This window comes from Tigriopus californicus, chromosome 4 (genome assembly GCF_007210705.1).
Source record: "Tigriopus californicus strain San Diego chromosome 4, Tcal_SD_v2.1, whole genome shotgun sequence".
NCBI classification, from domain to species: domain Eukaryota; kingdom Metazoa; phylum Arthropoda; class Copepoda; order Harpacticoida; family Harpacticidae; genus Tigriopus; species Tigriopus californicus.
In genome coordinates, this window is record NC_081443.1 from 8,650,935 (window position 1) to 8,666,923 (window position 15,989).

A 15,989-nucleotide genomic window follows, 5' to 3' on the forward strand; every position below is an offset into this window, starting at 1 on the left:
GATGTTGTTGGGTTCACGGAGAACGTTCCCGATGNCCTGAGTTTGGTCATTTTGTGGAGGGAGAACTGTGACCAACATCACAGCCAACTCACACCATTATCAGCCCATTGAATTCGCAATAATTTAGTAATAATTTAATTTCTAGCTTTGGAAAGCCGATAAATTGAAATAAATGACAAAACACAACGCATGCACAGTACAGTTTAACCGGGCATGCTGTCTCTAATTTTGCCTCATGGAACAACGTCAGCTGTTTCATTTTTCAAGCAGAATGGGTCAAACAGTGCCTTTCATAATTCAATTTCATGAGATATTATGTGCTCAAAAGAAAAGTGTTGGTCCACTGAAAAGCTTATATAATTCAAGTCCTTGCTTGATTGTTACTTGGATGTCGAATTTTACCCTGATATGATTTCAAAGGTCTTCCATTAAAACTGATGCAATTCATTGTGTTCCAATGCACAAACAAACAGTAGTTCATCAAAAATAACCTAATCAAGTCAGACACATTATCAGCTCATTAGTGGACCATTTTTCAACTGTTCTGGACATTTCTTTGTATGTTATGCTTACACACTTTTTTAGGCTAAACAACAATCTTTGCATGAGTCATGGAATACGCAAGTTGATAGCTATAATTAAAAATATGAAAAAACCTACATCATTTAGTTCCTTAAATGTTTATAAAGTGTAAAATGTATATGAGGATTTAATACATTGCTCAATTGATATTTTTTGAATGAAATGTGTGCCTAGGTGTCTATGCTTTGATTCAAAACTAAAAGAAATACTGATGAAGAAGTGAAACCAAGTATCAGTCCAAACAATTTTCAGCCTCCCAAGACAGTCCAAACAGCCCATGACTTACTTTTTGCCGCCCTCAGTTAGAAAATTATGGAATCACCTAAACTTTCAAAAGTGTCCCCTGATGTCTCCCTTCTGGAGCCTGGTGTTTTAGCTGAGGGCGCTATTGGTCACTTAATGTGTTTTTGTTGACTTTCCCAAACAGAAAACAGGGATTTGAATTCGCTACTCAAATTAGACCATATAAGGAATAAACTTCAAGTGTTAACCATCAGGCAAATCACAATCTTTAATTTCATCAGTATTGTGGATTACATTCCTTGTTGCGTTTGTAAGCATGCAAAACCTGAAATCAAACCAAAATAAATAATTGCTAAAAAACTCTTTGGTGGTGCATGGAAGTAAGTAAAATGTCCCCAACATTGATAACAAGTTAGAAAGGTAATAGATAAAAACCCAAGGAAAAACAACAAAGGGTCGGAAAAGAGTCAATAGAAGTAGAAAAATTGCATTGTTTTCCCCCAAAAATTAAAACGTTGTTTTCAGGTGACTTTCAAAAGCGCTTGTCAAATGAACAACTGACGTTATTCCATGGAGTAATAGCTATTGAATAACCAGTTTTTTTTTACAAGAATTGGTTTTCAAAGTATTATTATCCCTCAAAAACAATTCGAAGCCAATTTTGACTTTAGAGAATGTCCATTTTTTTCACAAGTGGCTCGAAACTTAGATTTTAGCCATTCATGAACACAGCGCCATGAAATAAGATTTCTAGTGGTGGGGTTTGGTTTCCTATGCGTGTCGGAGAGCCAACTGTATCCCGCTGAAAAACGGTCCTTGTAAAAGGGAATCAAAGACAACATGCCCAGCCAAACTGCCTTGTGCATGCATTGAATTTTGACATTCATTCCATTTTACATGCTTGTCATAGCCTACTGCATTGTGGTATTGAGCCGATTTCAGTGTACGTTCACTGATCAACACCAAATATGTTCATTTTGTATGGTTTTGTACCACAGCTCACTCAACCTGACTAAATTATTGAAAAATCACTCGGCAGATGGGGCAAATTGACTGTGATGTTTTCTGAGTTTTCCCTCCCCCCAATGCCCAACAGCATGGTGCCGGACCCCATTTTTCCTTGAATTCCCTTCACTTGACATGCCCCATAACCACGACCCAATCCAAACGAGTCTTTGAAAACAAGCCACTATGCTTTCTAGACTAGCTGCCAACCCTGTCTCTTGGTCAGGCTGCCTCTGTGGTTATTTCATGATTAGCACCGCCTAACATCTACCATTTATCACCCGATTCTAATGTTATCCTTCGTGGCCAAATAAAGAAAGGTTCCTCTAAAATGTGTCTGGCCTTACAAGCGCTTTTCATTCTCCGCTCAACACCACCCTGGAGGCAGGGACATGGGCCAGCTCAAGGACAACCCCAAGCTAGCCCAACATGCCTGATTAGCCTTAACCCGACATTGCCCCAGCTGATCATCAGGACCAATCCACTACACATTCCTTCTCAAACCAAACAACAGGCCTATCGCAGCCTTCCCCTCAAGCTTAATCTCTTAGGCCTTAACATGCTCGCCAGCCTTTCATTCTTTAACCCTACTTTCACCTATCCAGCATCCTCATTTCCTCCACGGCGCCCACCATCCATCCAAGTTCCATAACCAATATAAATTGGTCACCCTGAGTGTTGACACCTTTTGGTCTTTCATTCATTCGTTCATCAACGGAATTGACATTATTCATCGTGCCTAGGAGGAAAGAGAGTATCGTCTGACACGCCCAGGATGCTGCCCATCCCCCGTTGACCATGCAAGTCCAAGTGGCCACACCCACGCCTCCGCCTCCGGTGTGTCGCCCGCCTCTGGCCCTGCTCCCGGCCCCTCATCCGCCTCCTCTCTCGATTTGCTCTTGGCTGGTGGAAGACGTGCTTCTGCCCCGATGTTGGAGCCGCCTCTCACGGCCCCGGCCCGCCCGGCCCGCCCCTGAGCCTCGTGTGCGCTTGAATGCCCGCACCGTACACCTACATTTAACCCGCAGTTTGTCGCATTGGCGGGTGCGATTGAATCGCCGCGACATTGGGCGGTATTGGGCGGGCCGACGATTAAGATCGCATACCTCGGGCGGTGATTCGTCCTCGTCGGAGGTGGAACCCCGGTCCAGTCCCAGACCGCTGCGGGTGAAGCGGGCCATGCGGCTCAAACGGAAAGCGGCTCGACAGCCCGTGAAAATCGAGACTCAAATCGCCGAGGACGATTTCGAAGAACCGGGTCAAGATGGTGACGCATCTTTGTCTTTAGATGTGAAGAGCGTTTTAGAGAGCGAAAGCTTGGAAGTCTGGCACAATGTGGAGCCAGAAATCATGACTTTGGAAGATGAAGCCGAAGAGAAGCTGGAAGAACACATCGTGATCAGAGGTAAAAACGTGTGTTTGCCCACGTCTGAATTGCCCTTGACTTCGCGATTATCCATCATACCTTTTAAAGACCAGGGCACGGTTCAACCCGTGCTGACACGCTTGGACCGGCCCCCAAATGACCAAACGTTGGTTGAACCTGAAATGAACAAAAGGAAACTTAAGGCAGACTCTGTTGTATCAGTGGCGCCCTTAAAAACTAGGGTTGAACCCTCACTGTCCATTATCAAGGTCGATCCCCAAGGTATCGCGAATGTAACAGCGGCTGCGCCAGACCATGTCGCAAGTGAAACCCACGTTGAAATTCCACTTCCGATTGAAGCCATCACCAGTATCCCGAAAGAGCCGATATCTGCTCCCGACCCAGCCCAATGTGACGCTAAGGTTAAAGTTCCGCAACCGATTATAGCAATGAAACACCAAGATATCCCCAAAGAATGTTCATCCGCTTCAGACATAGCCAAAGGTAAAACCGAGGTTGAAAGTCTGGTGTCCACCCCTGTTGAACCTGTCGAACACGGGGCTGTATCTCAGGATTCTATGCCTTTGCTCGAAAAAGCCGCTCCCGTGCCCACACTGACCCCACCGGATTCGGATTCCACCCCCAGTCCCGATGCTTTAGCGGTCAAAGACCATCCTGTGGAGGACCACGATTATATCTGTGACTCACTCGCTCGAAAACATGGCGACAAACCCAAATCTTTGGAGACTGACCGCAATATGATTGGGAAATCGTCCGCTGATCCGTCGTTAGACACTGAGATTGCCGTTCCTGAAGTAGCCCGAATGGAAACCGTCGGTCAAGAAGCTGCAAATACCAGTCTTGTAGCGCCAAAGACTTCCGTTGAGACTAAACATGGTGAGGAGAGGCCACCCTCGGAATCGGCGAGCAAGGTGTCGTCGGCCCCAATTTCGGGTGGAAAAGAGATTGTCACCCGTTTGGACCGTCAAACTGACCATGTTTACACCAATAGTTCGTCGTCGTCGTCGTCGTCGTCGTCTTCATCCTCCTCACCATCTCCGTCACCATCGCCTTTGTCAGTTACGGCTTCCAATGGCACGAATCAACCTCGAGTCTTAATTCATGCTGCTTTGCAGTGTCCATTTTGTTTCAAACAGTTCGGTTTTCGAAAGATGTACGAATCTCATCTTGTGAATGAGGAGCTCATGGACACAGTTTTGAGCCAGAAGCACCTGGTTCGAACCTTGGCCACGGGCTATACTTGTCAGAAGTGCGCCACCAATCAGGTCTACCTATCACGACTAAACATGGTAAAGCACGTGTGTCTAGATCATAAGCTCTTGCGGGAAATGTGTGAGGTCGGCTTGAGGTTGAGAGCTCAAAAACAACTGAATTCGTCGGATTTAACCAAGTGCGAGTTGTGTCAGCTCCAAGTAGTCGGTAACAGCTTTGTCAAACATCTGATCGAGCATCATTTCAAGCACCAAATTGAACACATGGTCGGGGGGGATAGGGTTCCATATCTGTGCTCGCTCTGTTCGCGGCAATTCGATGTGAAAGCCAATTTGGTCGTACATTTGGGCCGTGATCATTACCTTGCCATGCAACTCTATCAACATCAGAGACGGGAGATGGCCAAGAAAGCGGATCAAGTCATTCATCCTCCGGCTCCTCCTAAAGAGGTGGCCATCACCCCGAGTGTGGAAGAATCCAAGCAGAAAGATCAAGAAGTGTATGTGTGCGTCATGTGTCGAAACTCGATCAATGACCAAGGGACCGTGTTCCATACGGACCTTGAGCTTCGAAACCATTTAGTGCAAAAACACCTGTTCCATCAGGTGTCCAATGAGTTGCGAAAGTCTGGGGAGCGGTCCCTGAAGTGTCCAGAAACCAAATGTCGGCACACTTCCACGAGCCTTTCCGAGCTTTACGAACATTTTCTTCGCCTTCATTGTCCCTTGGGTGTGAGTCGGGAAATGGTCCCCGGGAAGTTGGCGGAATTGAGAAAGACTAAGTGTGACAAGTGCTTCTTTCATGGAGAAGATCAACGCGCTTTGGTATTCCATTGCGGAACCAATCATCCCGAGTATTTGGATGCCATTTTGACGCGTCTTCAATTGGGAGCAATCCTACAACCACAACGCCTTATGCCCTCTTTGCCGGTTGTACCAAAAGCCAATTCATCGGCATCGGATAAGAAGAATGCGGCTATACGAAATGCTCTCTACTATCATTCGCCTGGACGAGGCGTCCAAAACAGTTTGCCCAAGCAGAGGGTTGGGGTGGATCCAGCCATGGAAATGGTGGAACCCGTCCGATTGGTCTCGGTTCTGAAACGTCCGGCAAACATGCTATCAAGTAGACCGTCCATATCTCCTCACGCAAAGGTAAAGGTGGCTCGATTGGAGAAAATACCCTCCACCGCCCCTGTTTCGGTGACACGGGAGAAAATAGCCCTCACCACATCCTCCATCTCAGTCAAAGGAGACCAAAAGGCCACCTCTGGCTCCATCAAAGGAGACCAAAAGGCCACTCCTTCCGTGTCTGTCACAACAAGTCAAGATTCCCTGACTTCAACCTTGAGAATGTTCCGACCCAAAAAGGTCCAATTAGAGGACAGTCCCAACTGCCACTTGTGCGATGAGAGTTTTGTTGGCTTTCCCGAGCAACAGAGGAAGTCAGTCTATGGGAAGCACTTGTATCGGGTTCATTTTCAGCTTGAAATTGAAAACAGTCCGGAAGTGTTGGGACCAGTGTGTAAAATATGTCAGTTTAACACACCTCTCAAATCCATGAAAGTTCACTACTACCTGGACCATGGGCGGATCTGGAACTTGTTGAGGAACCGAATGCATCCGCCCAAAGAATGGCCTCCTAAAAAATCCGATCCCCAAGCTTTGGTTCCTTTTTCAATGGGCAGCACAATGCCAACCCCACCTCCAGGGGTTCCCCCAACCATCCCATCCCCCATAGATTTAAATTCGAAACTGGCAGTGCGGTTCATGAGTGATCAACGCACCCTTTTCATCAGAAGCATCGGGAACGTGAACAACTTTGAGAGTGCCATCTCTAGCGTGCGAATTTTGCCTGAAACTGGTTCCAAGAACATCCCTGATTCTCCGAATGGCGTGCCTTTCAACCCCGTGGTTAATCTCACGACCCAAGAGAAAGAACACATCCGTCAGATCCGCATCAAAATGAAGACATTCTCCCATGTTCGTCACCAAGGTCAAGTGATTCTTCAACGACACGCTTGCTTCGAAATTGGAAACATCTCGCCATTCTGCCATGCTTGTGCCACCAAAGTGGACGCTCACACCATTTGTCAATTTGAGGGATTCCGTCGAATCGTTTATAGGAATGGACTTTTCGAGTCGGCTGGGTTCAAGTGTCCTTACAAGACCCCTAATGCGAAAGACACGGCCCTGTGGTTGCCCAGCCAGTGCTCAAATCCGATTGGAATGGATCATGAAACAGCCAAGTTCATCCTCGAGTATTGTGCTCCGGAATTCCTCAAAATGGCCGACGAAGAGCGAGAAGTGGTCGAGATTTATAGGAGAGACACGCAAAACAAGGTGAAGATGATCTGGAAGCCCCTACAAGATAAGGTGCGGGAGATGTGCGATGTGTGTTCCACTTCACTGTTCAATGTCCATTGGACATGCGAAGAATGCTGCAGTATTATTTGCATTGATTGCTACAAGGTACGAAAGAATGGAGGCATGGAGTACAAACTGAATGTGTCGGCCAAGCCTCATAAGGCCCAAAGAACCATAGCCAATAATCGAGATCAGCACATGTGGCCTTTTTGCCATGCCAAAAAGTTGCACCTTCCGCAAAACCTCCGACTTACTCAAATGATTTGTGGCGACATTCTCAACGAGGTCAGAGACTTGGTGTTCAAAACACGGCAGGATTTCCGTTTGGATCGCCACAAAACAACGTCAACCCTCGTATATGTCACCACTCCAAAGGCCAAAGAAGCCACGAAAAGTGTCGAGGACATCCAGAATAATGATGAATTGAAGCAAAAGCGACCTGAGTCGTGTGGATCGGACAAGTCGACCGCCTCGCCCTCCTCGGGCAAAACCAAATTTTGTCACCCCAAAGACATTAACCATTATCCCCGTTGTCCCCTCTGCGGGCATCCATTCTCTGAAAGCCAAAAGATGAAAACTTACATCCATCTTAGCTCCCATTTCTCTGTGGAGATTCTCAAAGAGCTCTCGCTGAATGGCTCTGCTCCGTTTGCTTGTGCCTCATGCGAGTTCTCATTTCAAGACCAAGCTCATCTTGTGCTTCATTTGGGCATGGCCCATAACGCCTTCGACGAGCGATTGCGATCCGAGATCCTCAAAGCTACCAACCCAAAGACTGTGGTCCTCAAAGTGGACACGCAACCTTCGTGTACAGTGTGCAATATGTCCTATTTAGCCCATCAGATGGGCCGAGTCGAGATTCGAACTCACTTGATGACGCATTTCCGCAAAAGCATCGCCACCAACTTGGTGCCAACGCCAGATCACCATGGAATGATGGCTTGTCCGGATTGTCCGGTGGTATTTGGCGAGAAATCCCGACTCATTACTCACTTGGGGATCTTTCACAAACGTCTGGATGAGGAGTGGAGCAAGGCGGTCCATGAAGAGCGTGATCTCAAGACATCCCGCCCACAAGACAAGCAGGCTCAAACTTTGCCCAAGATGACCTATTCCAGCGATTGGTTTATAGATTTGAGGAAGGATGACCCGCCTCTTGAAAAGACTCCTCAAGCAAGGCTATCATGTGGAACGAGTAAACCTTGTAATCCTCCGCCCCCGGCTCCCACCCCTGTCCCCGTGAAGAAGTTCAGATTGACCGATTATCTTGTGAAGAAAGCCCAAGAGAACGATAAAGAAAACAGCACCCGGAGCTCGCCCAAGATCCTAAGGAAGAGATCTTGCACTGTCTGTCGGGACATGGTGGACACTCGATCCTTTTCCCATCATTGGCTCATGCACCACCAAGATCAAATCCTTAGAGATTTTGCCCCGTCCAACGAGCAGCAAGTGTTCACCTGCCAAATCTGCCCGAAGAAACTCAATCCGGAGAAAGTGGTGCGTCACTACGGATTGACCCACGAGAAGTTCGCGCAGTACTCGAGTGCTTCGAATCTGATCGTGCGGAACTCGACGCCCAAATCCAAGACCATCTGCCCGATTTGTTTCGACCCGATCTTGACCAGTCTGACCAATCATCTGTCAGTTCATCTGTGGTTGACAGTCCACATGATTCGACGGGAATCCGAGACCAAAATGTCTTGCGCCATGTGCTCCGTCCCTCTCAAAAGTGGCTTCTTGGATCATTTACTCACCAATCACTTCAATGAGGTGCTGAACGATTTCTGGCTCAAAGACGAGCCCAACTGTTCGTACAAATATGCCGAGGACGCCAATCTCACCAAAAACCTTATGGCCAAACTCATTCAGATCTTTACCAACCGATTTTGTGTGTTGTGCGAAGTCGATGTGCCGACTGAAGTCGCGTTGAAGACCCACTACGTTGGACACCTTTACAAGGACAAGGACCTGGAAGATTTGGACTGCAAATTTTGCGATCATTTTCCTTCGTTTGACACGGTGAGCGAGTTCCAGAGCCATTTTGCCAAGGAACATTACGAGGAGCGGATCCAAATCATCTTGGAGGCAGCGGATCGATTCCAATTCATCGAAAGCTTACGAAGCAAGCTCCAAATCGAAATCCCTTTGAAACCCATCCCCGGTTCTCCAAACAAAGAACCGCCCTCGAAAGCAACTCCGATGGAAAGTCCGGCCCAAAATCGGAGTGTGAAGAACCGAACCACTCCCAAAACTTTTGATGCATCCGAGATCACCGAACAGAAGCATCCAAGGAGATCCTCTAGCCGATTGAGTTCTAGATCCAACAGCGTTGAGGAAGAGGACAAGATGCATTGCGAATTTTGTAATGAGGGGCATTTAGACCAGGATTACTACTCACACATGGCCTTGGGGCATTTCAAAGCCGTGTTCGAGCGGGTTCTGCCTCCTAATCCGGAGTCCCCTAATGCTTGCCCGCGTTGCATTTTCAAGGGCGAAACTCGAGATGAGCTCATACTTCATTATGCCGAGTATCATCAAATGTTGGCTTATTTTCTTCGTGTCTCCGAGGAGAACCAGTCCGATCTTGAGAGGGAGACCAAACGCGGAAATTGTGATCCGAAGTTGAGCATCGTCGAAAATGCCTATCAATGCATCCCAATCACACCTGAAGATTCCTTGTACCTGTGCTCGATTTGTGGCCACAACTCACCCGATCGCAGCAAGATGTCCGTGCACGTGTTCGGTCACCTTCGAACTTTCTTGGATAACGCTTTGCCGCATCATCAACCTCATATCTGTCCAATTTGTCAACACGAATCGCGATCAAGGGAGCGTCTCATCATGCATTACAGTCGGAATCACTTGTCAGATCTCGGCGATCTCAAGAGCGAAAGCTTTTCCGCTATGAAGAACAGGCGGAAGATCTATAGAAGGACCATTCAACATGATCAATTGACGGGGTTCCATCTCAAAATGATTCAGAGTCCGGCGGACAAACCCGAGAAAGAAATCGAGTCCAACTTGAAAAATGAAGGCGTGTTTCAAAACCTGATGATTGAGATGAAACAGAGTTTGAGCGTTCAAAACGAGGAGAAGGAGGAGATAGCCCCTTTAGAGTTCGATTTGGAACCGCACTCCCAAATCAGTGGAGAGCGTTTGCCTCGAATTGGAGTGAAGAGTGTGAGCTCGGCCAAGTATCCAGGAGTGAAACACGAATGGTTGTGTGAAGGACGATTGTTGGTATTGGACGATCCCAAGGATCCAGAGAACAAGGACATTTTCCAGGTAAGAGCTCGCAAGAAAATATTACATATGTTTGATCCAAGCTTAAAACATAGATTTAAATAATTGAAAGATTAACGGGATTGATTAACAAAATGGTTCAGTCTTCGAAAATTTTGGGCGTAAAACCAAAGCCTTTCCAACCCAAAATTTTACCAGCCAGTCGTAAAGTGCGTGTGATTTTTTTTTTTTCTGGCGAATTTTCATTCGTTCTAAATATCACAACAATTTAGCATGCCAAAGGTTAATCACGAGTTCTCAGCTTTCTTTGTCAGCTTTGAAGGATTTTTTTTTGAGGCTTTGTCTCTTGGTGAGCGGCATTATTAGAAGATCGACAAACACATGGTTAGGTTCTTTCGATCGCTCATGAATAGATATCGGAAAAAGGTAGAAAAATCGCCCAAAAAGGTAACCCAAAAGTAGCAAGCACAGCCAAAGCTTACGATTAAGCCACAAAATTGAAGTTGACAGGAGTATTTTTTCATCGCTAAAGGTCGGATTTATGCTCGTAAAAAATATTGCTTACCTTCATAGCAACTCCTTTGAAGAAAAATCCTTTTTGAGCAATTAGGGACAAAAGTCGAAAAGCATTTTTTAAAAATGACCTAAATTTAAGAAGGTGTCATGAGAAACGCAAAAAGACATTTTTCTCCCATGGTAGTTTTGCTAAAAAAGTTTTAACCATTTACAATCTTTTCGTAAATCTATTCATGAACAAACGATTAAAAAAGGTTTCGATTTTGAAATATAAATGTAACGCCACGCGAAATCATTTATATTCTTAGGAGCAATGGAAACGCGGCCAGCCGGTGATAATTGCCAACTCATCAAACCATCTAGACCCCAACCTTTGGAGTCCCGCCGCCTTCCTCCGAGATTTCGGGCACATCCGCCATTCCCTCATCAATTGCTTGAACGGGAACGTGGTTCCAAATGCGCCTTTAAAATCCTTTTGGCGTGGGTTCGAATACGTTCAAAAGCGACTCCGGATGAAGGATGGTCGCCCGATGCTTCTCAAACTCAAGGATTGGCCTCCAACCGACGATATCGCCGAGTACATGCCCGATCGCTTCGACGATCTGATCAATTCATTCTCAATGCCGGATTACACGCTACGGAATGGAAAACTCAATTTGGCAGCCTATCTGCCCAACAACTACCTGAAGCCTGAGCTCGGGCCCAAGATGTACATTGCCTATGGATCGGCTTTGTACTCGGATAAAGGCTCCACGAATCTTCATATTGACATGTCAGATGCTGTCAATTGTCTCGTGTATGTTGGCATGCCCAAGGACGGGAACGATCGAGACAACATGATGGAGGTCTTCAAAGAAATCGACAAAGCAGGTAAGGCGAAAACTTGGGACTTGAGAATCGGGGCCCTTGTCTCCCACAGCCTTGCTCATCACAAACTTCTTTTCTTGTTGGAATATCCATCGTCGTGATGCGCATTCTAGAAAGTCTGACAAATTCCCAAGGAAAAAAAACAATTTTGAAAAACTTTTGAACTTTTGCATCGTCTCGTCTAGAATATTCGCACGGTTAATCAGTGTTCGATGAAGAAGGGCTTAATACCTTGTCTGTATGGATAGGGAACTGGCTTGACTGTTTTGTGTTCGAGATTCTGGCAATTATAAAGGGCTTTCATCTCATTCGCTATGCAATGCGTTCTATATTCGTATGATAAATCAAAATCTTCCGAACCTCTATGTGAATCTAGGGCAACTTTGACCTTGAATTTTGGACTTATTTTTTTTTCGTGAAAATGTCAAACTCATTCTTTTCTTTAAGGACACTAACGTAGCCATTCATCCATATACTTTGCAAAACAACCCATTCATATTGCATGAACTTTGATCCCTCAGGTTGCGATATATTGATGAAGAAACGCTCTCGTCTAGCGGATCGATTTCCAGGCGCTCTTTGGCATATTTTTCATCCCACGGACACGCCCAAGATCCGGGCGTTCCTGAAGCAAGTGGCCATCGAGAAACGAAAGCGATTGAACCCACACGATGATCCCATTCACGATCAATCTACTTATTTAGACGAGACCCTCCGTGTTCGCCTCTACAAAGAATACGGAGTTCAAGGTGAGATTCAAAGAAGGCTAACCAGATAAAGCGATGGTCTTAGCACGCGAAGGTCATCGTCCAGCCTTTGTGCTTTTCCCTCAAAGGCCAGAAATGTCAATAATTCCTTGTGTCGTCTCCGCAACATCTCAAAGGCCTGGCCACAAGTGATCCGAGCGCAATTCTCTGCTTTGGAACCCACTTCCGGAGTCATGCATCCACATTCCACTCTGACCCATTTCTCCTTCCTGCATTTCTAGGTTACGCCATTGTTCAATGCATGGGAGACACGGTTTTCATTCCGGCTGGAGCTTGCCATCAAGTACGGAATCTGCACAATTGTATCAAAGTGGCCGAGGACTTTGTGTCCCCGGAAAATATCTCCCACTGTCTCCATTTGACCCAAGAATTTCGCCATTTGACCGAATGGCACACCAATCATGAAGACAAGTTGCAAATCAAAAGCATTCTGTACCATGCGATCAAAACCGCTCTGTCTGTTCTTCAATCCTCCAATCAATCTCTCACGTGTTTACCACAAAATGATGTCCCAATCTAAGAGTAAAGAATGTGTCCGCAATGCCGTCGATAGAATAAATTATGGAAGACACCCGGCAAATGCTGAGAATTATTTTTGATGTTTTAGGAACCAAGTATCGAAGCCGCAGATGCTCAATAAGGTTTCTCGTGTCAAACGGTTACCGCGAAATAAAAGGACATGAGACTTATTTTCTAGTTTGGCCATTAACTTGCTGCTTACCTTGACTTGCTAATGGGTTCTTAATTGCACTGAAAGCTTTATTCGCCATGAAATGGGTGCCACGAAGGTGTGTTTTTGGTTTGCATATGAAGCACAAACTTAAAAGTATAACTTAAGTTGCCTTTTCAATTAAACTCAAATTAGATTATACATTCCTTTCTTGCAACCTCCGAGGCAATTCCATGTATTAAAAACACTGTACCGTAAAGTTAGATTGGTTCCAGACAAAGCGAAGTAATAGAAGACTGCCAACTCATTTGGACGAAATCGAAATTTGGACAACCAAGCTTCAAGATGAGCTTAATCCAGAAAGGCTTCAACTCTGCTCTTTTTACATATTTAAGAGCACGACCCTAGAACATCTTCGGTCAGTAATATTTTTATTCAATATTGATTCTGTACAGGGTAAGCAAGTTGACGAGACACCTTGACGTCGCAAATCATTCATTCTATCAGCAATCGATTAACACTATCCAGTTCAGACCCTTCAGAAATGGATGAAGTTGGGGATTCGTTATGGCTTGCACAAGACTCCGGTCCAACCTCGAAATCCTTTTGTCCATCTCCCTTGGCCATTCCTTCCCTCACCAACCCCAATTGGTCATTGTCACCATGAACATTATCCAAAACCACGCCCTCAGGATCAAAATCTGCCAGTCTATGTTCAAGGTCAGCTTCGTTTCCATTTGAGCTTGGGTGGATCGCCGCATTTTCCGGGACAGAGGATGTTTTTACGGGCTCTCGAGATGGAAACCATTTGTTCCAGGCGTTGAGAAAGATGTTCTTGATCTCGGCCGAGCTCTTTCGACTCGTTTCCGGGATGAAATACACGACACAATTACCAACAAAAGTGATGAATGCGAAAAAGAAGAAAAAGTAGGGCATGGGAATGGATTTCATGAGGCTCCCCATGACTTGCATGTTGCAATACACCACCGTATATCTGTAACGAGAAATCAATCGAAATTTTCTTCAAATGATCCTGTTGAGAATCCGTGTTTCTGGGGACTCACCTGAAGCACAAAACAATGGAGCAAAGTACGGGCTTGACATGTGGTGGAAATACTTCGGCTAACATCCCAAAGCATACGGAACCATAAGAGCTTCCGTAGAAAAACATGGGCAGGGAGAGAAGAAACGTGGCCACAATCCGATTGAGCCAAGGCCCCAAGACTGCGGCCAAAATCTCGGAGTAGAGTGTAAACACTCCGACCAAGGCCATGGCAAGACCGTGCCAAAATCCAAAGAACAAAATTTGGCGCCGTCTTGTCATAGATTTGAAGAAAATGCCCCCTGCGAGGTATCCCACTGCATTGAAAATGACTTGCGAAATAGCCACTATCTTCAAAAAGTCGTTCTCGATCCCAGATTGGCGGAGCAAATCCACGTTGAAATACGTCAAGGCGTCGTTTCCAAGAGAGACCTACACAAAGAGATTCCAATTTTAGGATTGTCAGCTACTCTTGATAGGATAAGACCGGGAAACTTACTTGGAAGAACATTAATGTGCTCATCAGGATGAAGGGTAGGAATACTTCGGGTTGTTTGAACTTGCTGAAGGTTTCCCTCATGGTCAATCTCTTCATGTTCTCGCTCTCCAGATCCACAAACTCCCTCATAGCGCTCATCATATCCGGTCTCAATTTCAACAAGGTATCGAAAGTAGATTCCTTGGTCCGGGTTCTGACCGAATGTTGGGGCCCTTCCGCCAAAAAACCACGGCATACAACCATGGACCATGGGAATAGGAGCAACATTAGTGGGAGTGTCGTGGCGTCGAAGAAGTACGACAGGAGGAGAGAGATCAGGCTTCCCAGGTTTAAGGTCATCGTGAAGAAGATGTTGAGTTGTCCCTTGTTGGCTGGCGTGGCAATTTCATCCAAATGAGTGTAAGCCGAGGCTACGCCCAGACCGGAGGCCATACCCAAAATAGCACGCCCCAAGTAGGCCAAGTATATGTGGCGATATCCCAACAGAAAATTCCAACCGAAGACGGCAATGAAACAACTCGAGACGAGCATGGCGCGACTTCCATATGTTTCGATCAAACTACCACACCAGAAGGTGAAAATGATGTGGGTTAAAATCATCCAGGTCACTGAAATAGACGAAAGATCCAGTTGTTATTCGAGTGAACAATGGTTGTGATCTTTTAACGTACCAAAGGCCGTTCCTTCAACGTCAGTTACTCTGCGTCCAAAAGGAGTACAAAGGACATCTTTGTAACAATCGAGAAGCTGACCTGAAACAGTCATAGCCGACCCATAACTGATGGCCGGAATCAAGCAGAGGATAAACGAGGTAACCTGAAACACCCCAAAAGTTAAATACTTATACGACTTACTCTATAACGAACCCCATTACAATTACTTACCCAATGGTTTGGCAGGTTGACCCCGATGGCAGTCCTCCATCTTGTAACCCCGTCTCGAATTCTTTCACACAGAGACATGCTGACGGTTCCGCTTGTCCCTAAGAGACGTCTTGACCAAACAAGATTTGATCAATTACTACCGGATAACGTGAAAGAACATTAATTGTCAGCTTTCTCTCGATAGCTGGTACTACACTGCTCTAGTTTGGAAGAGAGCATTTCTTCCAGATTGATCAAGAAGCTTGCCAGTGTCAGTAGCCTAGCAACGCGACGGTCAGCTTCTCCAAGCTAATGAAACCGAGCTCGACTGCCGGTCATACCATGGTGCGCTTGACCTTGACGAGTGTGGTTTGAAAGCCTACAGATCTCCCTTTTCGGGAGAGTGTGGTTGCTTAGCAACGACTAACGAGGGCAGATTTTTTGGGGTCAATCGAGCATTCTCTTAGTTCCAAAGAAGGACATCTTCAACAATGGACGGAAATGATGATTTCGTCTATTTGTGACCACTTACACTATATATGATATTTGGTCCGCCAACGAATTTGATTGGGCAGACGATGCATTTGATGATTGTATACATTCTATATATAAAAATTTGAATTTCTTTCTTGCAATGGTTGGCATATGGACATATCTTTAATTGATAAAGATTGAGCCTAGCGCTACTGCTTATGTTCACTGAATGATTCTGGGTTTTGGTTTTTGG

General features: G+C 45.7%; 2 protein-coding genes across 2 annotated transcripts; one reads left to right on the plus strand and one right to left on the minus strand.

Moving 5' to 3' along the window:
- The first annotated feature begins 2,518 nt into the window (after positions 1–2,518).
- On the plus strand, positions 2,519–12,759 carry LOC131878785 (uncharacterized). The gene is made up of 4 exons (XM_059224907.1): positions 2,519–10,080; positions 10,863–11,424; positions 11,943–12,170; positions 12,410–12,759. Exons 1-4 carry the CDS (start codon positions 2,629–2,631, stop codon positions 12,706–12,708), a joined length of 8,541 nt encoding a protein of 2,846 aa, XP_059080890.1. The 5' UTR covers positions 2,519–2,628; the 3' UTR covers positions 12,709–12,759.
- A 513-nt stretch (positions 12,760–13,272) lies between these two features.
- LOC131878792 (uncharacterized) lies at positions 13,273–15,449 on the minus strand. Its single transcript, XM_059224914.1, has 5 exons — positions 15,284–15,449; positions 15,071–15,215; positions 14,400–15,007; positions 13,923–14,332; positions 13,273–13,852 (listed from the first exon to the last, which is right to left on the minus strand). Exons 1-5 carry the CDS (start codon positions 15,359–15,361, stop codon positions 13,354–13,356), a joined length of 1,740 nt encoding a protein of 579 aa, XP_059080897.1. The 5' UTR covers positions 15,362–15,449; the 3' UTR covers positions 13,273–13,353.
- Between the last annotated feature and the right edge of the window lie 540 nt (positions 15,450–15,989).